Source organism: Silurus meridionalis, chromosome 13, assembly GCF_014805685.1.
Source record: "Silurus meridionalis isolate SWU-2019-XX chromosome 13, ASM1480568v1, whole genome shotgun sequence".
Classification (NCBI taxonomy): domain Eukaryota; kingdom Metazoa; phylum Chordata; class Actinopteri; order Siluriformes; family Siluridae; genus Silurus; species Silurus meridionalis.
This window is the reverse complement of record NC_060896.1, coordinates 16,717,574-16,742,032: the sequence shown is the minus strand read 5'-3', so window position 1 is coordinate 16,742,032 and position 24,459 is coordinate 16,717,574. Positions and strand designations below refer to the sequence as shown.

The 24,459-nt window shown below is 40.3% G+C and overlaps 1 protein-coding gene across 5 annotated transcripts in view; it reads right to left on the bottom strand.

Moving 5' to 3' along the window:
* reln (reelin) overlaps positions 1–9,826 on the bottom strand; it is a 515,746-nt gene extending 505,920 nt beyond the window's left edge. For all 5 annotated transcript variants that reach the window (XM_046864386.1, XM_046864387.1, XM_046864388.1 and 2 more), the window contains exon 1: positions 9,347–9,826. In XM_046864386.1, the coding sequence (XP_046720342.1) occupies positions 9,347–9,590 (244 nt within the window). In that variant the 5' untranslated portion in view covers positions 9,591–9,826. The remainder of the gene's footprint in view (positions 1–9,346) is intronic.
* Positions 9,827–24,459: the final 14,633 nt, after the last annotated feature.

The following is a 24,459-nucleotide window of genomic DNA, read 5'->3' as shown; positions in this document are numbered from 1 at the left end:
TCATGAGTTCTAGTAATTTTTGTGAAACATTTTACATTTTGATTGGCCTTTCTTAACCTTGTCTAACAGGTGCTAAATCTCATTGGCAGATAGCGATTTATTTATTTTTTTTTTTTTTGAGGTACGAAAATGTTCTCGCGTGGTTAAAACCATTTTAAGATTTTTCTTTTAACAAAGATTGAGTACATAGACACATATTGTACACCATGTTTCATGAAGATTTCTCATTCTGTTCATGAGTTATAGCTATTTACGTAAAAGTGGCCCCACCTACTTGAAACATTTTGGAACTTCGAACCTTTGCGATGGTGAGTTGAAAGTTAAAAGTTTGAACTTTTTTTATTATTAACAATCCCTGTCTACTTAACATTACTACACTGGTTCGATCTGATGTCGCAAAAAACTATGAGTAGTGTGTAAAGGGCACAACCAGAGTGCACTGGACACAGTCAGTTGTATCTCATGATCAGGGGCTAAAGAGGAGCTGGGTAGAATGCCTGCAGCATGACAGGTCGTGGGGAAGTCACGTACATTAGGTACGCACCCTGAATGGGGTAACCTAAGGGCTACCTTGGCCACTGGCTTGAAGGGGGGGCTCAGACAGAGTCACCAACACGACAGCCAAAGTCCCACACAGGCACTCTGGGTCACGTGGGGCTGGGTAAGTGAGGGAGAACCAGAGGGGACAGTGACAGTCATGAGACTCACCAAACAGGTCAGAAGGACCCATCAGGGCGTTCAGCAGAAAAGCCCTGTCCCTGTCGGGAATATCCACACAAATGCCTTTCTATGGCTACTAGGGCTGACATGGACCGACCTACGGCCTTTTCCTTGGTGGCCCTAAGGGCTAGGTCGGCAGCGTGACGTAGCTCCTTAACATCGTCAGCCCCAGAGCTGAATCCCTCATCCATCTCCCACAGCAGGTCAGCCTGGTATGCCTGCAACTCACAGCCTGACCCGCTGGTGTGTAAGCCTTGCCTACTAGAACCAAAGTGGCTCACAACGGTTTAGTAGCCAATACCGGGGCCTTAAGCAACAATGCTATGCCGGGGGAGAGCTAGCTAGCTAGCGTCTCTTCAACCCGTGGCATCGCCCCATAGCCGCTATCCTTAAACCCAACGACATTCACGTACAGCGAGGTTTGTTGGGAAAGAAGGCATATGGGCTCTTCCAGGACCTGGACACCTCGGTGTGCAGATTCTGGAAAAAAAGCCAGGCATATGCAAACATTAATTATTATTATTATATAATCTTAACTGTAGTTCGTTTTCTTTAATTATGCATTAAAATGGTAAAAGCTTATTATTTTATGTCAACTTTTCATTTCTATTTTATTTATTTCTCTTTTGTCACATTTTTCCTGCTTTTTGTTCATTGTATTTGTACATAAAGGTAACAGAAACAAATGTTAATATTTATAGATAATATAATAACTATCCCAAACAAATATGTCAGATGTTTTTATTCGGTTTATTATTATGACAAAATTATTTTGACAACACATAAAAAAAAATAATAAAAAAAGAAACTTAAGTTTCAGCATTTTAAATTTACCAGTATAGTGCAACCTCGATACGTTCCCTCGTGAGTAACAAAAAAATTGCGAAGTTTTGACTACTTTTGATGGTTCCTATTTTAAGGGGAATTGTGCATGTGCTGTACTGTAAACTCAACAAAAATTGTAAATTACTTGTCATGTAAATGTTTGATTTATTATGTTAAATGAATAATACATATTTACAACAATAAAATAGTTTTTCAAAATTTTTTTTATAATTTATTAGTATAAATTGTTTTGAACTGTTACTCTGAACTTTCGAGCCACTCTCGCGAAAAAAGTAATCAGATTTTGCGAGTTATTCTTAGTCCAGTTCCAAATTAAAAGTGTCAAGGGTGTCGAGTATCGAGGATCCACTGTATTCTTCTTCTACTTCTTTCGGCTGCTCCCATTAGGGGTCGCCACAGCGGATCATTCGTCTCCATACCACCCTGTCCTCTACATCTGCCTCTTTCACACCAACTTCCTGCATGTCTTCCCTCACCACATCCATGAACCTCCTCCTTGGCCTTACTCTTTTCCTCCTACCTGGTGGCTCCATCCTCACCATTCTTCTACCAATATAATTCATGTCCTTCCTCTGCACATGTCCAAACCATCTCAATCTTGCCTCCCTCACCTTGTCACCAAAACATCCTACATTCGCTGTCCCTCTAATAAACTCATTTCTAATCTTGTCCTTAACATCTTCAGCTCTGCTACCTCCAGCTCCACCTCCTGCCTTTTACTCAATGCCACTGTCTCTAAACCATACAACATCGCAGGTCTCACCACAGTCCTATAAACTTTCCCTTTCATTCTTGCAGATACCCTACTATCACAAATCACTCCTGTCACTCTTCTCCACCCACTCCACCCTGCCTGCACTCTTTTCTTTACTTCCCTAACACACTCTCCATTACTTTGCACTGTTGACCCCAGGTCCCTGAACTCCTCCACCTTCTCCAGCTCTTCTCCCTGCAACCGCTTCACTCCACTGCCCTCCCTCTCATTCACACACATGTACTTTGTCTTACTCCTACTGACTATCATTCCCCTTCTCTCCAGCGCATATCTCCACCTTTCCAGGCTCATCTCAACCTGCTCCCTACTCTCACCACAAATCACAATATCATCCGCAAACATCATAGTCCAGGGAGACTCCTGTCTGACCTTGTCCGTCAACCTGTCCATCACCACTGCAAACAGGAAAGGGCTCAGGGCCGATCCTTGATGCAGTCCAACCTTCACCCTGAACCAGTCTGTCGTACCTACTGCACACTTCACTGCCGTCACACTGTCCTCATACATGTCCTGCACCACCCTCACATACTTCTCTGACACACCTGACTTCCTCATACAATACCACAACTCCTCTCTTGGCACCCTGTCGTATGCTTTCTCTAAATCCACAAATACACAATGCAATTCCTTCTGTCTTTCTCTATACTTCTCCATCAACATTCTCAAAGCAAATAATGCGTATGTGGTGCTCTTCCACGGCATGAAACCATACTATTGGTTCCTCTGCCTGGCCAATCGGTACAAATCCTTTTCTCCTTCCTTAGTGTCCAACCTCTCATACAGCTCCTCATATGCCTTTTCCTTGGCTTTCGCCACATCCCTCTTTACCTGCTGCCACATCTCCTTGTACTCCTGTTTACTTTTCTCATCACTCTGTCTATCCCACTTCTGTTTTGCCAACCTCTTTCTCCTTATGCTCTCCTGCACTTCCTCATTCCACCACCACGTCTCCTTGTCTTGCTTTCTATTTCCAGACGTCACACCAAGTACTTTTCGAGCTGCCTCCCTCATCACTCCTGCAGTAGTTACCCAATCATTCAGCACCTCTTCACCACCACCGAGCCCGTCTCAAAAAATTTGAATATCATTAAAAAGTTTATTTATTTTAGTAATTCAATACAAAATGTGAAACTCATTATATAGATTTATCACACACAGACTGATATATTTCAAGTTTTTATTTATTTTGTATCTCCGAAAATTTTTAATATTGTGAAAAAGTTCAATATTGGAGACTCGTGGTGTCGCACTCTAATCAGCTAATTAAATCCAAACACCTGCAAAGGTTTCTTGAGCCATTAAATGGTGTCTCAGTCTGGTTCAGGCTACACAATCATGGGGAAGACTGCTGACTTGACAGAAGTTCAGAAGTCCGATCATTGACACCCTGCACATGGAGGGTAAAACACAAAAGGTCATTGCTAAAGAAGCTGGCTGTTCACAAAATGACATTAATGGACTCATTCCATGTACATTAATGGAAAGTTGAATGGAAGGAAAAAAATGAGGTAGAATAGTTGAAAGGAAGCCCCTTTAAAAATTTTGGGGAAATTCACAAAGAGTGTACTGCAGCTGGAGTCAGTGCTTCAGGAGCCACCACGCACAGACCTATCCATGGGCTACAACAGTCGCATTTCTTGTGTCGAGTCGCTCCTGAACCAGAGACAACATCTAAGGTGTCTTACCTGGGCAAAGGACAAAAAGGACTGGACTGTTGCTCAGTGTGCCAAAGTCTACTTTTCAGATGAAAGGAAAGAATATTTTGCATTTTATTTGGAACTCAACGTCCCAGAGTCTGGAAGAAGAGGGCAGAGGCACCGAATCCATGTTAACTGAAGTCAAGTGTAAAGTTTGCACAGTCAGTGGTGGTCCAAGGTCAGCACAGCCATCCACCAGAAAGGTTTAGAGCACGTAATATTTTCCTTTGCTGACTAGCTTTATGGAGATGCTGATTTAAATTTCCAGCAGGATTTGGCACCTGCCCACACTGTGCTTGACTGGCCAGCAATCTCACCAGACCTAAACCCCATAGAGAATCGTATTGTCAAGAGGAAAATGGGAAACAAGAGACCAAAAAATGCAAATGAGCTGAAGGCCACTGTCAAAGAAACCTGGGCTTCCATACCACCTCAGCAGTGCCACAGACTGATCACCTCCATGTCACGCAGAAATAAGGCTGTAATTAAAGCAAAACGAGCCCCTACCAAGTACTGAGTAGATATACAGTAAATTACCTTACAGTGGTACCTCGACATACGAGTTTAATTCGTTCCGTAACCTTGCTCGTATGTCAAATTGCTCGTAATTCAAACCAAATTTCCCCATTGAAATTAATTGAAATGCTATTAATCCGTTCCAGTCCCCAAAATGCCACCCCCAGTTGTTTTTGTTACGTGTTTTTGAATGAGAAAAATTTATTTATAAATGAAAATATTGTATAAAAACATAGTAAAAGAGAATGTAAAGATATACAGTTGTGTTCAAAATTATTCAACCCCCAATGCTGTAAATGGTTTTAGGGAATTTAGTGTACATTTGTAATTGTATTCAGAATGAAATCCTACAAGGACTTCCATTGCAACTAAAATGACATCAATTAGTTTTGTAATACAGTAGTAAATGTTTCTTTTGTGAATTCTTCATTGACATAATTATTCAACCCCTTAAAGACTACCACTCTGAAGAACAGAGGTTCAATGAAGTGTTTTCAATCAGGTATTGAAAACACCTGTGGATATCAGGGAGCAGCAATAAAGCCTAATAAGCACCAATTAGGCAGCTTTAAAATGACTGTGGTACTCAGCTCCTTCTAGACATTTACTGGTGTGGTTACAAACATGGTGAGGTCAAGAGAATGGTCCAGGAAGACAAGAGAACAGGTGATTACTCTTCACAGGAAGGGCACTGGCTATAAGAAGATTGCAAAGATGTTAAATATACCAAGAGACACCATAGGAAGCATCATTCGCAAATTCAAGGCAAAGGGCACTGTTGAAACGCTACCTGGTCGTGGCAGAAAGAAGATGCTGACTTCGACTGCTGTGCGCTACCTGAAGCGTAGAGTGGAGAAAAGTCCCCGTGTGACTGCTGAGGAACTGAGAAAAGATTTGTCAGATGTGGGTACTGAAGTTTCTGCTCAGACAATACGGCGCACCCTGCGTAATGAAGGCCTCCATGCCAGAACTCCCAGGCGCACCCCCTTGCTGTCCCCAAAGAATAAGAAGAGTCGACTGCAGTATGCCAAAAGTCATGTGGACAAACCACAGAAGTTTTGGGATAGTGTTCTGTGGACTGATGAAACAAAATTAGAACTGTTTGGGCCCATGGATCAACGCTATGTTTGGAGGAGGAAGAACAAGGCCTATGAAGAAAAGAACACCTTGCCTACTGTGAAGCATGGCGGGGGGTCAATCATGCTTTGGGGCTGTTTTGCTTCTGCAGGTACTGGGAAGCTTCAGCGTGTGCAAGGTACCATGAATTCTCTTCAGTACCAGGAGATATTGGATGACAATGTGATGCAGTCCGTCACAAACCTGAGGCTTGGAAGGCGTTGGACCTTTCAACAGGACAATGATCCCAAGCATACCTCCAAGTCCACTAGAGCATGGTTGCAGATTAAAGGCTGGAACATTTTGAAGTGGCCATCGCAGTCACCAGACTTAAATCCGATTGAGAACCTCTGGTGGGACTTAAAGAAAGCAGTTGCAGTGCGCAAGCCTAAGAATGTGACTGAACTGGAGGCTTTTGCCCATGATGAATGGGCGAAGATACCCGTAGATCGCTGCAAGACACTTGTGTCAAGCTATGCTTCACGTTTAAAAGCTGTTATAACTGTAAAAGGATGTTGTACTAAGTACTAAGATTGCATGTCACTTGGGGGTTGAATAAAACTGATAATGATGTGAGCTCAGAAAAGACATTTGTGGTTATTTCATTATAAATGTTATGTTATATTTGTCTGACCTACACGTGCCTCTTTGATTTAATTGTAAGCAGGATGACTGAATGATCGTAATCAATGTCAAACCGACCAAAACAATCAATTTCAGTGGGGGTTGAATAATTTTGAACACAACTGTATTAAGGATTTATTCAGTGTATTTTCCTTGGAGATGAGACGACTTGAGCTAACGAATACGCCAGTGGGGGTGTGTGTGTGTGTATGTGTGTGTGTGTGTGTGTGTGTGAGAGTGTCCTGGGGGTTGGGGGGGGTGGTGGTTAGAGGCGGAAGGAAAACTCGTTTTTTTACTCTCACTCCTGCACACTACGTATCCCTAAACTTTAAAATTTTTACTTTTTCTTCTTTGCTTATCTTAATTTTCGTCATAATCTTCGCTTGCTGGCTTCGATTCGCCATCTAGCAGCAGTGTCTCGAGCTCGTATCTCAAGTTTTTGCTTGCATATCAAAGCAAATAATCGACAGAGTGACCGCTCGTATGCGTGTTTTCTTAATGTCCTAAATCAAAACAGCAATTAAACAATCCATGTTTAATAACAGTTAACAATTTCTTACTAGGTCAAAATGTCTTTAGAACAAATCTGACGATTAAAAAATATCCGAAGCCTGACAGAAGGGTGTGCCACCAACAACCTAATCCTCATGGCATAAAGACGATTGTGGACTTTCGGAAATCTAACAGCAGGAGACCCTTCCCAGTCTAAATCAATGGAACTGAGTTAAAAAGGGTCTACAGCTTTAAGTTCTTGGGGTTTCACATCTCCGAGGATCTGTCCTGGAACCAGAACACTTCAGCTCTGGTTAGAAAGGTACAACAGGTACTTCTTGAGGAGTCTTAAGAACGCTCACCTGTCCCCAGGGATTCTAATGAGTTTTTACCCCTGCATCATTGAGAACATGCTGAGCATCCATCATTACTGTATGGTATGGAGGCTTCACTGTGTGTGAATGTAAAGCCCTGCGGAGGGTAATCAAAACCACCCAATGCACACTACACTGTTAGAATATTATATAAACACTGTGTATAACTTCTGTACATATTGTACATTTTATATACGCCTCATTCTGTACACATATTGTGCCTTACATTGATCTTTCACTAATATATATTTATATATATTGTGTATTTATATATACCTTACATACATCCTGCTTAATATTTCACACATATGTATTAAAACATCCTTATCAGCTTTATATATAATTATACACACACCCCAAGACTAGAACTAGGACTCTGGTTTCATATGAATGCGTTTCTGTGTGGTAAATATCAGGCTCTTAAAAGCCTGACATGTGGGGGTGGTAATGGTGTGTGTGTGTGTGTGTGTGTGTGTGTGTGTGTGTGTGTTTTGGGTGGGGGTGGGGGTAGCTAGTTAAAGTATGGAGGGGGAGCATTTCTTCTTGCAGGGGTAAAAGTATGTATTATTTTCTGAATTTTGTGGTTGTGCAGAGAGCCACTATTCACATTTTCTTTTCAACTATAATATTACAAATAGCTGTGGTCAGGAAATAAAAGAAAACACTGTTCAGAAAATCTCGTTTTTGGATTTGTGATTTAATCTTCTGGTCAAATACATGAAATTGATATTGCCTTGCACCCCTCCCCCTTTAGAATGGCAATTGGGAAGGTCACTGGTATCAGTAAATTACATTCATACCGACATCTACACATTTCACATTTGTAATAAAATGTGTTTTATCCATTCAATGCACTTTTATGTTAAATAGTCAAGCAAAAATAGGTGGCTAGAAGTCAAATGATTCTATAAAAAATATATATATATATATATTTACAAGCAAAAGGTATAGCAAGTAATGTTTAGGAAATATGAAAATGGATTTACATTTTTTTGTGTAAAAAATATAGAGAGCATTTGGAAGAAAATCAAACAGAAGGCTGGAGGGACGTAGAGGCATATCACAGCACAGAGTGGGAGCCCAGCAGGAGAGGATAGACCACCTCCACTAGGCTATGACTAGTCAGGCAGGGCCAGCTGGCCTTCTTTTCTCTGAAGCACAATGAAGTCCAGTTCCACACTTGCCTATCAGTGCCACTGCCCTAAACCTTCTAAAAGTATGGGTCTTGTAAAAAAAAAATCTTAGTATCCATACCTGTTTAGTGGGAGTCTTTTTTAGTGTCTCTAACAGACATCTTATTTCAGTCCCTATTCTGCTTTTGTTTGTCCATTTTGCTCACTCTTACCCTCCCTTCCTCCCACTCCATTCCTCTCTGTCTTACTCACTCAGTCAATCCATTCCCTGGGTGAGTGCCCTATATGTCAACGTAACTCTAATATGTTGCCCAAAATAATTCTCCAGAGCTCTGATAATTATGGTGAAATACAAGCTTGCATCTTCATGGCGAGCTTCTCACCATCTCCAACTGTTCTTTCTTTCAATCTTTCTTTCTTTCTTTTTTTTTTTTCTTTATGCAACTGACAGTTCTTATAGTTCAGAAATAGGTGCACTTTGTGTGTGTGTGTGTGTGTGTGTGTGTGTGTGTGTGTGTGTGTGTGTGTGTGTGTGTGTGTGTGTGTAAGAGAGAGAGAAAGAGGGAGTAAGAGACATCTGTCGGTTTTGTCCTCAGGATAAACCACCTACACACAGAGCAGCGGGATCACACAGTGAAGAACTAAAAGCAACCACTTTGCATCACTGCTTAAACAGTTGCATAAATGCACAGAAATATCACAAAATACAAAAATATTTCACTTTCTAAATATCAGATCTGTATGTATATGTACAAGGCAGCAGCATGGTAGTACATCACTCGTATAAAAAAAAAAAAAGATTTGTTTTGATAGTGATCTTTTTTTATATTAAGGAGGGCTTTAACCAATACCATTAACTACAAACCTGTTCTTCTAAGAGAACTCTTTATTTATCTTAATAGTTGACAGAACTAAGAAAGAAGTGTGTGTGTGTGTGTGTGTATATATATATATATATATGAATCTCACTTATGTACATTAATAATTTTCAACCAGTTTTTAAAACAAAACAAGCACACCACCTATATACACACAGCACTGGTGTACACTCACCCTGATACTCTTGTCCCGGGATGTAGGCTGTTGGGTTGTCGGAAATCTGTAAGGATAGCAGCATCTCTCCCCCACCCTCAGCTACCCCTGATTGCTCCACTTCTCCACGATGGGTACACAGAAAGAAAAAAGGGGTGAAACGTGGATAAAATCCGACTGGCAAAGTCCCCAAATCTACACTTCCTCCCAACACCAGTACTAGCAGGGCACAGCTAAAGGCACCCCTGAATGAGGCCTGCACCATACCCACTTTGTTTTGAAGAAGTTAGTAAGAGAACAAGTGCGTGTGTGGAAGGGAGGGAGAGGGATATTTGCAAAGGGAAAGGATGCTCAGTCCTAAAAAAGAATGTTGTCCAGAAGTCAAGCAGTCTGGCAGTGTCAACCATGTGTGTTCGAGTGTGCTAATCAGTGTTTGTTGAGCTGCAGTATCCTATTCCATTTTTAACATTTTTCTCCTTTATCATCCCTTTCTCAACACTGTCAGGGAGTTCAGAGGATGCCTGTGCTGTCCTGCTCCAGCACTTAAATACCAGCCCCTCCCTCACTTTCTTTATCCTCCCACCCATTTTCCCTCCCTCGATTTCTATCCCTCCCTCCTTTTTCAGCAACAGCCATGCACATGCTGCACACTTTAAGAGACACCGTTATTGTTTACTTTGTCTCCCTTTCTGTTTTCTAAGTGATGTTTACATTTTTAACTCAGACAATAGTAATGTTATGTATTTCTTTCTTTATTTACTTATATACACCCTGCTGGCTTTGTCCATATTACTACCCAGAATCGCACCTCCCTCTGTTCTTCCATTTTGTCTACCCCTCCTCCCAACAGTCTGACAGGACCCTTTTCCTTCCCTCTGCTTGTGGTCTTTCCTCCATCATTTCAGCCATATTTCTTATGCATCTGTATGCCTAGGTGCATAATTTTCCCTTCCTCCCCACCTGCTCTTTATTTGCTTATTTTCTTTATTTTTACTTTGTTTGGCCAAAAAGCCTTCATTGTTTCCACAATTACCTAAAAAAATAAAAATAAATTAAAAAAAAGCAAATTAAGCAATACTGTAAGAACTAGTGTATTGCTTAATTTGCATTTTTTTAGGTAAAAATTTTCCCCTTTATATTATATCAGTATGCCACAATTGCTTTACCTCTAGATAGTGAACAAAAGGGGAGATGCTTTTCAAGTCAAGTCATTAGACTTTTATTTTCATTCCAACCATATGCAGTATTGCCCCAGGACCAAGGTGTTACATAAGACAACACAAGTTAACAAAAAATAACACAAGACAAGAACTACAAAAAATTAACTTCAACACAACAAAGTGCATGGTGTGAAAATAATCCATAATAAGGATTAGATCATTGGCTTCTGCTTTAAAACAACAAGGATTTCAGCTGAGACTGTGCTGATGCTTGATCAAGAGAGTTTGTGAGGGCTGTGGCTCTTGGATCATGTCTGACTTAAAACCTGGATCTAGAGCCACTAAATAAACAAGATATTAAATTCTAAATTTATACAATTAATCTCCAAACACTGCTCATCAAGTGGATGCTTTCTGAAAGAGAATTTATTTTCCAGTAATTATATAGGAAATTAAACCACAGCAAGTCATAAGCCTGAGCAACAGCAAAATATAAATATATTAATAAAATCTGAGCAATAAATACTTTTGCCAGCTGAGGCACTTATTTACCACCATTTTTTAAATGATTAGTTTTTTTTGTCTCACTTTATGGGTTTGGGCTTGCTTGGTTTTTTTTTTCAGTTTCTGATTGTTCAATTAATGGCAATACATAAAATTGCTTGTTTTCACAAAATTTAAAAAAATTATGTTCTCAATGGAATTCATAATCAGTGACCCAGTAAAATAGACAATTTCTAAATCACTTCTATAGACTAAAAATAAGGTTATACTCTGTATGCTGTAAAGTAAAAAAAAAAAAGCATAATTATTTTAAACTTTTAAATTTAATTTAAATGGATAGTATAATCCATTAGAAGGGCAGTAATCATGCAGATTATGTGATATGAAGTTGATCAAGGTTTATATTATTTAGTCTTCTGATGCATACATTTATACACACATGAGACCATGAGTAGAATACACACATTTTAATGTATTTACAAGATTTTCATGAAAATAAAATGTCCTGGCTCATATAAATAAATTACAAACTAATCAATTTGATAAATGAGGCTCAATATTTCAAATTGTCATTCAACATGAGTTATTATGGTTTATCAGAGTTTCTTTGCAATCAGACATTAAGTGAATGTCTTCATGGGGAAGGCCATGATAATATTTACAAGCAGTAACAAATATCGTTATTAATTTTCACATAAAATTGCAACAAGTCTGTGTTGCCTAAGCCCCCTCCCCCTCTAATTTCAGCAACACATTTAAAGTCAATTTTATAAATAAGGCTGCATGCTAAACCAGGCAAAAAGGCACACACAAGATATACAGGGATACTGGATAAGGATGCAGGGATAGGAAGGAGAGGCTATGTATGCCAGCTCGTCATTCACTCGGGTCTAATTTGAGCTTGGAGGTTATATAGTTGACAGCACAAATCAAAGTAAAATATGGGGTGTGGTGGGCTGGAGAGAAAAAGAGTGCCTTAGGGTGTACTTCAGCTGTGATGGCTTGCACATGCCAATTAGTGAAATAAAAATGGCTGACTTTCATCACTTTTATGGCTTATGGTGTAAGAGTTGGGGGTGGGGGAAGGAAATGTATAGAATTTAAATCATAAACCAGCATGGGCCAGCCAAGATATCTTCTTTATAAACATTCATACTCCGACAGCGTTTTTTCCATTAAAAGTGGAGTAACACACAAAGCCAACAAAAACATGGTTCTGACAACGAGGCACATACATGGCACAAAACATCATAATTGTATGTAATATTTTAAAATCTTTTAATTTAAATTTAAATAGGGTTTCCATCTTTATTGTGATTAGAAATGTATTTATGGGTACTGTGTTTCCCATATTGTAGAAATGTAATGTACTGCCAATATTTATATCTGTATCTGAATAGTGTTCAAAATATTTTAATGTTAACCACTGTGTACTTTTTACGTCTCTGGGTTACGTATGTAACCCTAGTTCTCTTCAGGAACTGCATCAAAACGCTTTAGGAATGAGTATTCCATCACACCATACTGACCATTCTGATCGAGCTAATACTAACCAGTCATCGATATAGTTCAGAATGTGGATGCCCTGAAGCCATAGCTGGGCTAGAGCCGTATTCATGCACTTTGTGAAGGTGCGGGGCAAGATTGCTATGCCAAAGAGAATGACCCGATATTGGTAAGCTTCGCCCCCGAAAGCAAACTTCGGGAACCTCCTGTGAGCAGGAAGCACGGCTATGTGGAAATAACCATCCCTTAGATCTATCGTGACAAACCAGTCCTCGGACATGATCTGTGACACAACCTGCTCAAGGGTAAGCATCTTGGAACTGAGCCTCATGAGTGAGCGGTTCAAGGAGCGTAGATCTAAGATCAGCCTCGATCCGCCGTCCTTCTTCGGAACAACAAAGTACTGGCTATAGTAACCTGACTCTCTGACAAAGGGAGAAACCAACTCGATGGCCCCTTTCCTTAGGAGTGTGTCGTTGAGGCCTCCTGAGAGGCAGCAGGTCTCCTTGCGATCTCTCGGGCAGGAATAGAGGGAGACACCTGCTGGAGGGAGGTTGCGCCCCAAAGCACGTCCTGTGGCAGGGCTAACAACCTTGCCTCCTGGTGGTGACGAGGAGGTATGGGCACTGCGCAAGGTGTAGGCCGCCCCCCTCTAAGCGGGGCACTCCGATAGTCAGGGCCGCTTCAACACCGCCCATTTGTTGGAGGAGAGGACCACCCTCGAATTGGCCACCTCCTTCAAACCGGGCCTAGAGCATCGCCTAAGGCCCTTGGGCCCTACCGTTTGGGTCCTGGTGGCAACGCTCTGTTTTCGGGCTCTGGCTGCCCGGGCTGGAGCTGCACTCACCAAGCAGCCCCAAGAGAGCGGCGAGGAAGAAACCGCTTAAATGCAGCCAACTGTTTTCCTGACTCCTGAAACCTATTAACGACTGTGTCAACTGTGTCGCCGAAAAGGCTGGAAGTAGCTATTCAGCAGAAAAGCCCTGTCCCTGCCGGGGATCTCTCACAAGGTGAGCCACTAAGGCTACCATTGACCGAGCCACAGCCCAGGGCCCTCTGTGTCCTTGGTGGCCCTAAGAGTTAAGCCAGCCACGCGACGTAACTCCTTAACATCATCAGTTCCATAGCTAAAACCCTTGACCAACTCTCGCAGCAGGTTGGCCTGGTATGCCTGCATCACACTTATAGTGGGGAGGCAGCCCACAGCCCGGCCTACTGCCGCGTAAGCCTTACCCACTAAGTCCAAAGTGGCATTCAACAGCCTAGTAGGCAATAACGCAATGCCAGCCAGCGTTCCTCGACCCTGGCCATCCTCTGGGAATGGGAGCTCAGCTCAGCAGGGAAGGCCGGAGAGGATTCATCTGTCTCCATGCCTTTTGCTAGGTTGGCCTGAGAGCCTCAGCGAGAGCAGAACCTGAGTCACAAGGGAGAGCACTTTCCTCGAAGAGTGATCTCCGGGAGCGGAGAGTGCGAAAAGCCATAAGGCTACAGCATGGACAATCGTCTCTCAAGAGAGAGAGACGACTGAGCATGCTCCACTCCCAGACAAACAATGCACAGCTCATGTGAACGTTTGTTTGTCTAGCCATGCTGCACAGATTTACACACAAAGTGCTTACCTGAACAACAGAAGCTAATGTCGCTACTATCACTCAGCCTCATTTTGTAGCTTCCTGGTTTACGCAACGTCGCCTGCCGATGACGTCACGACTTGCCTATTGGCCGAATTTACATGTGATTTAGAGCGTGGACAATGTGGGGGTGTTCCCAAAGCATTTTGATGCAGCTCAAGTTCCTGAAAGGGAACTATCTTAGAGAGGCATAGTCTCTCAGAAGTAAAGAGGGGGCAGAGGTTGAACAATAAAAAAAACCCTGTTTTTACAAATTAGGAAACAATTTTAGAATAATGTTCCATTTTTACGGCAAGCTTCTTTGTCTTATTTTTCATCTTAGCTATGGCTTTCTTACTGCTAGTAGACCATGCTAGCATTTGACTCTCAGTAACATGGATACTGATTCTGTTGTGGCTTTAGGGCTTAAACTTTTTGTCAGAATTTCCTCCAGGTTACAAGTGCCTGACTGGAGTCTAGTATTGCACCAAGGACTTTTACTGTTGCACATGGTGAAACAGAAAGACCAAGTAGAAAAGTAGAAGTCAATAGCTGACTCTTTACCTGAACAAAATTATAGTTTGAGACATAAATCAAGTCTATGCTATGTGTAATTGAGGAGTCCCAGTTCTGTTGTGATCTAATAAAGCTTTTGATATTTTAGCAGCATCTAGTGGTCAAATAATGCATTCTGTTTTTCCTTCAAATAACACAATTTTGGCAGTCAGTGGCTGACATGTAAGATCACAGCATTAAAAAGCAATACATGATTTTAACCAAGCATTGTCTAAGGAATCAGCTAATGATTTTAGGTCAAGCAATTCAGTAGTTAAATGTTTAACATACAGGTGCATCTCAATAAAATAAAATATCATTAAAAAGTTGATTTATTTGAGTAATTCTATAAAACAAAAAAGTGATCTTATATTAATATAGATTCATCACCCACAGGCTGATTTATTTCAAGAATTTATATTTTGTTTTATTTTGTACAGCTAATGAAAACCTAAAATTCAGTATCTCAGAAAATTTGAATATTGTTTATTTAGAATTAAAAAATAAAATTGTAATATTATTTAATATTGGAAACTTGTTGTGTCACACTCTAATCAGCTAATTACTTCCAAACACCTGCAAAGGTTTCCGAAACCTTCAAATGGTGTCTCAGTTTGGTTAAGACTACACAATCATGGGGGAAGACTGCTGACTTGACAGTTGTCCAGAAGACAATCACTGACACAAAAGTTCTTCACTAAAGAAGCTGCTGTTCACAGAGTGCTGACGTATCCATGGGCTACAACTGATGCATCCCTTGTGTCAAGCCACTCCTGAACCAGAGACAACATCAGAGGTGTCTTACCTAGGAAAAGGACAAAAAGGACTGGACTGTTGCTCAGTGGGCCAAAGTCATCTTTCAGAGATAAGGAAAGAAAATGTTGCATTTATTTTGGAAATCAAGGTGACAGAGTCTGACAGAGTCTTTTGGATGGAAACTCCAGAAGACCAAGCCTTAGAGGCTGCCACAATCTGGGTCGAGTGCGCTCTGACCCCAAAGGGACGGGGGACCCATACGACCAGAGGACCCATACGAAGATGCAATAGCATCGATAATCCACCTGCTAAGTGTCTGCTTGTTTGCAGGAAGGCCTCCCCTAGGAGGGCTGTAGCAGATGCACAGTTGTTCTGACTTCCTCCACAGACTCGTCCTGTGGACGTAAATGTCCAGTGCTTGCATCGGGCGGATAAGACCTGAACCGAATCGTGGCCTCTGTCTACGGTACGCAGGACCAACCAAACACGTCTGGCAGAGCTTCCCAGGCTGCCAGGTAGAGCCAGGGGCTACGCCCTGGTGCAGCTCAAGGAGCCTCAAAGGAGGCTGTGAGTTTTCAGGGTCTACTATGATACCGGGCGAAAAATCGAGGAAGCTGCTCGCTAGAGCTGGCAGTGCCCTGAAGCACTGGTTGTGGCAGGGTTGATGGACCAGGTCCCTGTGGGTGCCAGGAAGGGGCGAGCACAATGTGATGAGGCTTTCTTGGCTAGCCAGCATCTCTTCAATCTGGGGCACCCACCCATAACCACACCCTTTTAGTTCCATTACACTGAAATACAACACGGATTTAGAACTAAAAAGGCGAATACGAATACGGCTTTGCCCAGGGCATGGATACCACAATGCAGGTCAGGAAAAGAATGACAGACCCTGACGCAGAGGTTGTGACGTAGGAGGGGCACCCTCCTCGAAGAGTGCCCACTGGGAGCAGAGCGTTTGCAGAGACATGCGAGTGCAATGTGCACAATCGGCTCCCTCAAGAACCAACTTAGTGTGCTTTACTTCCAGACAAGCCACACACAGGCTGTGTGTATACACCCACCCCCCACCCATAATATAGCGGGTCATGGAGGAACACACAGCCGAAAAGTGTGCTTGGACTTTTCGGTTGTTTTAACATTTTTTGACAAACAATATGGACCGACAATATACTGTACATATACAAAAAAGCGCTTCATGAACAAACAGAAGCCTTTCCTGGCCGCACTTTACATTGGATGGATTATACACGTGATTCAGAGCATGGACAACGCAGAGTCATTCACAAAGCATTGTTAATGCAGCCTTAAAATGATCTTTTTATAGGCCTTCCTAAACAGACAATTAAACACATTTAGTTTGTTCAAAATCCAGCTGCTAAAGTATACTAAAGGAAGTGACTACATGAATCAAATACAAGTCTTTACACAGGCTTTGGTGAAAGAACCGAGTGACAGAACTGACATCAATGCACTGTTGCTTGTTTATACATCTCAAATGTATTAATACCCAGCATCATAACAAAACATGGTGAAGCAGATGATTTTACTATGTTGGTAATCTCTGGAATAAACGTCTTAGTTCCTTTACCATAGTCAGTTTCAAAACTTTTTGTTACCATTTTAATGGCCTTAACCTTGTTTTGTTATGCTCGTTGATACTTTAACTGAAATATTGTATGCAACTTTTTTAATAATCTAATAATTTCTAATTAAGACAATGATTTAAGAATTGGAACACACTGAAAACTCCTTTTTGCCTTTGCATCAATTATATACATCAACACTTTCAACAACACTGAAATTTTTCCCAAAATATATTTTTCTTATGTATGCACTGTTAAAGGGACCATCCACTCCAAGATCTGTACTTATCGCTGCTAATTCGCACAGCCCCTTCACTAAATCTTCAACTACAGATGCAGCAAGTATGCAATTGTGTTTCTCGTAGGTTTGCACGATAATATTTTTGAAAACTTGAGCTGATGCTACAGATGAAATGAATTGTAAGTCTTCTATTAACTCATCCATACAACTTGCTGATGCATGGAAGAGGCTTTCCAATTTAAGCATTAATAAACCAAGCTTTTTCAAAGCAACATTTTGTGAAGGTCACTCTCCCATTAAAATTAAAGAGAATATTTTCTGCAATATCTTTTGTGTCAATAACACTATCAGTCCGATTACACACATCTGAAGCTCTCTCTATACTGGCACATTCAAAATCAGTTGCTTAATGAGGTGTATGTTTTCTGCTTTTGTGAGCTGCAAATATTCCATACACATTTGTCCTAAAGTTACAATTGTTAAAACACATTTTACTGTTTCTTGTTGACTCAGATGACATTGTTAATGAGCAAAAAATAGTCATTTTCTGTTGTAAATCTGTTAGAGTCACAATTTTGAAAACAAAAACAAAGAAGCTTTCTGCTTATCGAAACGTCACGGCTGTGGTGTCTTGCCAAACGTGATTGCAGAGCACTTTGAGTCTTGAAGGTGCAGGGGCATTCTTAGTGAAAACAGAGTTGTAACTAGTGGTGCCCTAAACTGGTGTAACTCTGTAGTATGTGATCAACAACAGGGACCTAAAAGGAATATGAGACCACTGTACCAATCAGTATTAGCATATACATTTATACACACACACCAATTAGCCATAGCCTGCCTAATATAGGTGTAGGTGTAGGTAGCTCTGATTCATCAACGCATGGACTCCACAAGACGTGTGTTGTGGTATCTGACACCAAGAAGTCCTGTATGGCTCAGGCTTGTTTGTCCACCTCACCCCAGATATGCTCAATCAGATTGAGATCTAGGGAATTTGGAGGCCAAGTTAACACCTTGAACTGTGCCATGTTTCTCAAACTATTCCTGACCAATGTTTGCAGTATTTCAGGGCACATTATCTTGCTAAAAGAGGTAAGTGCCATTAGGGAATACAGTTGCCATGAAGGGGTGTAATTGGTCTGCTTTGCTAGTCTGTAACAATGCTTAGGGATCATGAATTATTCATATACTATATATAGTAAAAATACATGTAAAATTGATAGAGATCTTACTGTCACTCGGACATTGTCCCCTGAACAAAAGCTTCCCCTAATCAGATATAATAAAAACATTTAAGAGTTGATTCTTTTGTACAAAGTCATAAAGTATACAATGTCTTAGTATGAGTGCTGACAGTCGTGGCCAAGTAATTGACTAGCTGGATAGTTAGCTAAATTATGAGTGACTGGCATGGCTTTGACCTGTTCCAATAATGATTTATTAATAATAATGATTTGCCTATAAAAAAATGACTATGCATCTCTTCTTTGTCTATGTTAATTAATAATTAGAAACCTAAAATATAGTGTGTTTAATGAGTACTCCCTGGAGTCAAGCAGTGGAAATATCAGAAATAGTAACATAATGGTTTTAACCATTGCAGATTATTGAAAACTATAACAGCAGTAAACACTACAGTATTCACTACACAGTACTATATTTTATTATGCCTATTTGGTACATTTATCATTTAGTGGTGTCATTGTGTCTCCACATACTGTAATTAAATTATAGGCTTACTTACAGTTTGCCACATGCATTGACTAACTTACATTGTAACATTAAGATACTAACATTAATATCAGACAGATTAAATAGGACATACTAATAACAGATAAACTGATATCTTTAATTCATGGATGCACATTGGGTAGTGTGATACCATTTATAAACACGACCATGTATTCTCACCACATAACCTTGCTTATTGCCTATTAAATTAGGCAGTTTGGTTGGTAAAACAGTATAAAGCAGTATGTTTGCCGGCGACGTTTTTTTGGGTAGTTTATTAAGAAAATATTTCTATTTGATATTCTAATACTAGTGTACTTTTAAGAAACTGCATGACTGCAATTCTGGAAATCAAGCAACTAATTTACAGTAATATTCAAAAACCCATGGCAATCATGTAAAAAACATCAATAATTAAATAAGTTATATTTAATTTCTCTTTTAACTGTACATACACAATGTGCTTAAAATGCTCTCTCTCAGCAACTCCCGGTGCTAATCGCCGACACCTGTTCCACATTAAAATTCCCCTATATAAGTTCCTGTTCCGACCCCACTGGCAGTCAGATGTACGAAGTCATGCTTAGTGATCATCCGGATTCCAGACCGCCAGCATTTCCCGCTGGTTCATGCTCCTGGGTCCAATCCTATGGATTCTACTCATGTTACAGATTATACCTGTTCTACAGATTGTACTCGCGTTACAGATTATCCCTGCTCTACGGATTCCTCTAGCTGTACGGATCATACCTGCTTTCCGGACTTACCCCGCGTTTCAGTTCGTGACTCTCCCTGACTCTGGTTTAAGTTCTAAACTAAATAAACTATGATTGAGTTACTTCCGCTTCCTACGCATGGTCACTACCCTGACAGGTATTCTTAATTCTAGTAAACGTTGTAATTTCTTTAAAGATATAGGCAATGTTTCTGCAAATTTCTCAATTGAATAAAAACACAAAATATTGAACGGAATTTATTCTTTTAATTAATCAAAGTCCAATAAATAGTGTTATTTTTTCATTTTAATGAGCAAACTTTACTGACCTCAAAAATATTTTTTTTTTTATCATTTTATTCTAATTTTTTATAGTGAATTAGTGGGTTTGGTGAATATAGTGAATTGGTGAGTTATTGTTAAATGTGAGCCAAAATCATCAAAATTATAGAAATAAGCACTTGAAATATTTCTCCCTTTTTTTCTTTTTTTCTTTTTCCTCAAACTAAGCAAGTACCATCCTGGTGAGTTTCACTCTATTCAAAGAACCTCTACAGACCAGTACAGGTGGCTATCCTCTGCTCTGACAGGGAAGTGTTAACAAACTGCTGCAGGTTTCTGTTAAATAAATTATCCTCTGTTTATCAGGGACAAAGTCGGTTTATCCTCTGTCTAAACAAGGAAGGTTAACAGCATTTCCAGTTAAACATTCTTTTTCTTTTTGGGGGGTTATCCTCTGATAATCAGGGAGGAATTTAGTTTATCCTCTGTTTTAGGCAGGGAAGGTTATTTCCAGCATTCCCAGTGTATGTTAACATTCTTTTTATTTGGTTTATCCTCTCTTTATCACGTAAAAGGTTGTTTATCCTCTGTTTAAGCAGGGAAGGTTAACAGCATTTCCAGGGTGTTAACATATGTGGGTTATCCTCTGATTATTAGGAAAGGATTTGGTGTATCCTCTGTATTAGGCAGGAAAGGTTAACAGCATTACCATTGTGTTAACAGTTTTTTTTTGGGTTTTATACTCTGTTTTATTAGAGAAAGTTTGAGTGTATCCTCTAGTTTGCTAGACCGTAGAAATGCTAGACCGATCCCCACAACTAAGAAAGGTGGACTAGCTACTCCTCTGTGGTCTAATAATGAATTCAAATCAATGTTGGGTAAACACATGAGTTCAATTATAGCAGAATCAGTCAGGAAAGATTTTACATAGAAATATAGAATTCATCCAGACAAAGTGTGGTCCATGGATGAATGTAAAAAGGTGCTTGGTGCATGTATCAGGAAGAAAAATGTAAAAGGGATTATCTGTTGCCACAGAGAATTTTGTTTAACATTAGCATAAGAACACTGTCAGGGATCCACCTGCCACGCCCCTCCTCAGCGGCTGTCATGCTGCCGCTATCTCTGCCACAACCGGCTTTGATTAACTATTGACACCTGTCTCTCGTTACTGCTTTTCGTATATATACTACCGTTCCCGACATCACCTGTGTCGGACCTACGGGGTTCCGTGGATTGCTTACGTTCCATGGATTGCTTACATTCCGTGGACTGCTTACGTTCCGTGGATTACTTACATTCCATGGATTATATCCGCTTCATGGAATGTACTTTGTCAAAGGATTATACACGCGTTCCGGACTCATCACGCGTCACGGTTCATAACTCTACATGACGTGTGTGTGTGTATCTGGCTGAATAAACATGATAGAGTTACTTCCGCTTCCGACTCATGGTCACGACCCTGACAAACACACACAGCGTATTACCAAAGTAAAAAAGCAAAACAAGGAATTAGGTGCTAGAGTATTTTCTTTCACTAAAAAGTTAGATGAAAAAAAGGCACCAAAAAAGTTTTTATTTTTATTTTTTAAAACACCACAGGGTTAGCCTATAATCCTGGTTTACAGTCATTGTTACATCCTGAAGATGATGTGTGTATTTTGATGATGCTAATGAACCAATTGATCAGGTAGATAAGGCATGTGGTGTGGTGATGGAAAAAAGGTCAGAGTGGAGTAGAAGCGGTTAAAGTACTTCCTTCTGCACCTCCCTTAGTGCTAGTTCAGTCATTAAATCCCTAGATACTGAAACAATAAAGACTAGCTCAAAACCATCAGCACGTTCAAATTTTTCTGAATTTAGAGCATTGGCCAAAAAAAGGCAACTGTATGACATGTCTTTATTTAAAATCTCTGTTTTTTAAAATGTCTCAGGTTCAGAGTCAGAGTTTAAAAACTACTGTGAGTAATTCTAAGTTTGAAAATGGCAGCAAAGATGATCTGCGAAGGAGTTCTGAGAGTGCTGAAGGAAATTATTTGGCCAAAGATTGACTGGACTAGGGTCACCCAATACAATAAAATATATTTTCAAACATATTTTACATTTTATTTCAAAATATACTAAAAATTGGCAAAAAATATTTGTTAAAATATATTTTCTATAAATACTTTTTTGACCTTTTTTCAATATTTTTGAAAATATATTTTAAAACCATTTAAAAATGTATTTAGCCCTCCATATATTTCAATCCAAGAAAATACATTCACATGAAACATTTTAAGAAAATCTTTATTTTATTTATGTATACAGCTTTTGGCAGAAGCCCTTATTCAGAGCAACTTACAACTGAGCAGGGGAAGGTTAAGGGCCTTGATCAGGGGCCAAGCAGTGACAGCTTGGTGGTGGTGGGATTTGAACTTGTGACCGTTCGATCCAAAGTGCGATGCCTTAAACACTGAGCCACCACCTCCCTCAAGTAGGTGGGTAAACTTTGATCTCTAGTAATCAAGTAAACTTTGATCTCTATCCACATTCTACTGTAAGGTTCGAAATATAATTTATTGAGCATCACAGCATACAACATATATTTAAAATATATTTTGCCCCCAATTTTTTTTTTTTTTTACCGTATTGGACTAGCTGTGCAATAGAGACAGCCAAAAGATGTGTTGTATGCCAACAGTACAATGACATTCCAGCAACAGTCACATAAGCAGCACACCCCTGCCCCACCAGGGCCTTTTTGACATCTACATGCAGGTGTCTCTGCTGTCCTAGAATTTCCTGTGGGTTCTCTTAGCATGTACATGCTTCACCTCTCTGATAGCATGGGACAGTTTGGCACTTGCTGTTCTTAAGGCTTGGGTCACTTAGATTAGGACACACAGACCAGTGAGGAGTACTGGGAAGTGCAATAGGCCTCAGGGACCAACCCTGGGATGACGCCTCACTCATTGGTTTTCACTTTTAAACAGCTTGACCCTACCTTTACTAGTCTAAAGTAAATGTGTCAGACCTTTTTATTCATTTTTCTTTCTTGATTTCTTTCTTCATTTATTTTGTAAATTAGAGCCAGGAATTACACCAGTATATAAATATAACCACTATATGATCAACTGAAGCAAAATTAAGCATCCTACATATGAAACATGGCAGTCCTTTCCTCTTTTGTTTATTATTTTTTTTTTTTTTTCTTTTTTCCCCTTGTTTTGCAATTCTTCTTTGTTTCTTTTTCCTTTTTTTTTTTTCTTCTTTCCCCTTGTTTTGCAATTCTTCTTTGTTTCTTTTTCCTTTTATGTTCACAGGTGTGCAGTTTCTTAATCAATTACAGCAATGCTTGCAAGTTAAACTTCACCACCTTCTTCTATTAAGAACCATCCTGTGAGAATTATGGCGTCACTCACTGTCTGAGGGATTTTGTGGTAATGGCACACCAAAGTCACCAAAGTATCTGACCCCTCACAACCCACAAAAGCAAGGACATCTAAAACTACACCTTCTTCTTCTTCTTTGTTCGGCTTCTCCCATTAGGGGTCACCAGAGCGAATCATCTGTCCCCATGCACCCTGACCTCTACATAAGCCTCTTTCAAATCAACTATCTGCTTGTCTTACCTCACCACATCCATAAACCTCCTCCTTAGCCTTTCTCTTTTCCTTCTTCCTGGCGGCTCCATCGTCAGCATTCTACTACCGACATACCCCATGTCCCCCCACTGCACATGTCCAAACCATCCCAACTGCACCTCACCTTGTCTCCAAAACGTCCTACATGTGTGGTACATCTTATAAACTAATTTCTTATCCTGTCCATCCTCATCACTCCCAACAAAAATCTCAACATCTTTAGCTCTACTAACTACAGCTCCACCTACTGCCTTCTAGTCAATGCCACTGTCTCTAAACCATACAACATCGCAGGTCTCACCACAGTCCTATAAACTTTCTTTTTCACTGTTGCAGATGCCCATTTTATCATAAATCACTTCTGCTATCACTCTTCTCCACCCTGCCTGCATTTTTTTAAACTTCTCTAACACACTCTCCATTACTTTGCACTGCTGACCCTAGGTACCTAAAACAATCCACCTTCACCACATCTTCTCCCTGCAACCACACCACTCCACTCCCTCTCCAGGCTCTTCTTAACCTGCTCTTTACTCTCACCACAAATAATAATATAATATGCAAACAACATAGTCCACAGACCCTCTTGTCTGACCTCGTCCCTCAACCTGTCCATCACCACTGCAAACAGGAAAGAGCTCAGAGCCAATCCTCAAGCCATCAGGCTCCTTAATACACAGAACTGAATGAACTGAAACTCACAACTGTGTGACTGATCTGTACAACCCAGACTCAAACACACAATTGTACTCACTTCACACATCCATTTCTTCAGCACACTCATATTACATCACTTCATTACTACGAACTGTTTACATGCCATTTTTGCACATCTCTCTTGACCTTTGCTATTGCTCATTTG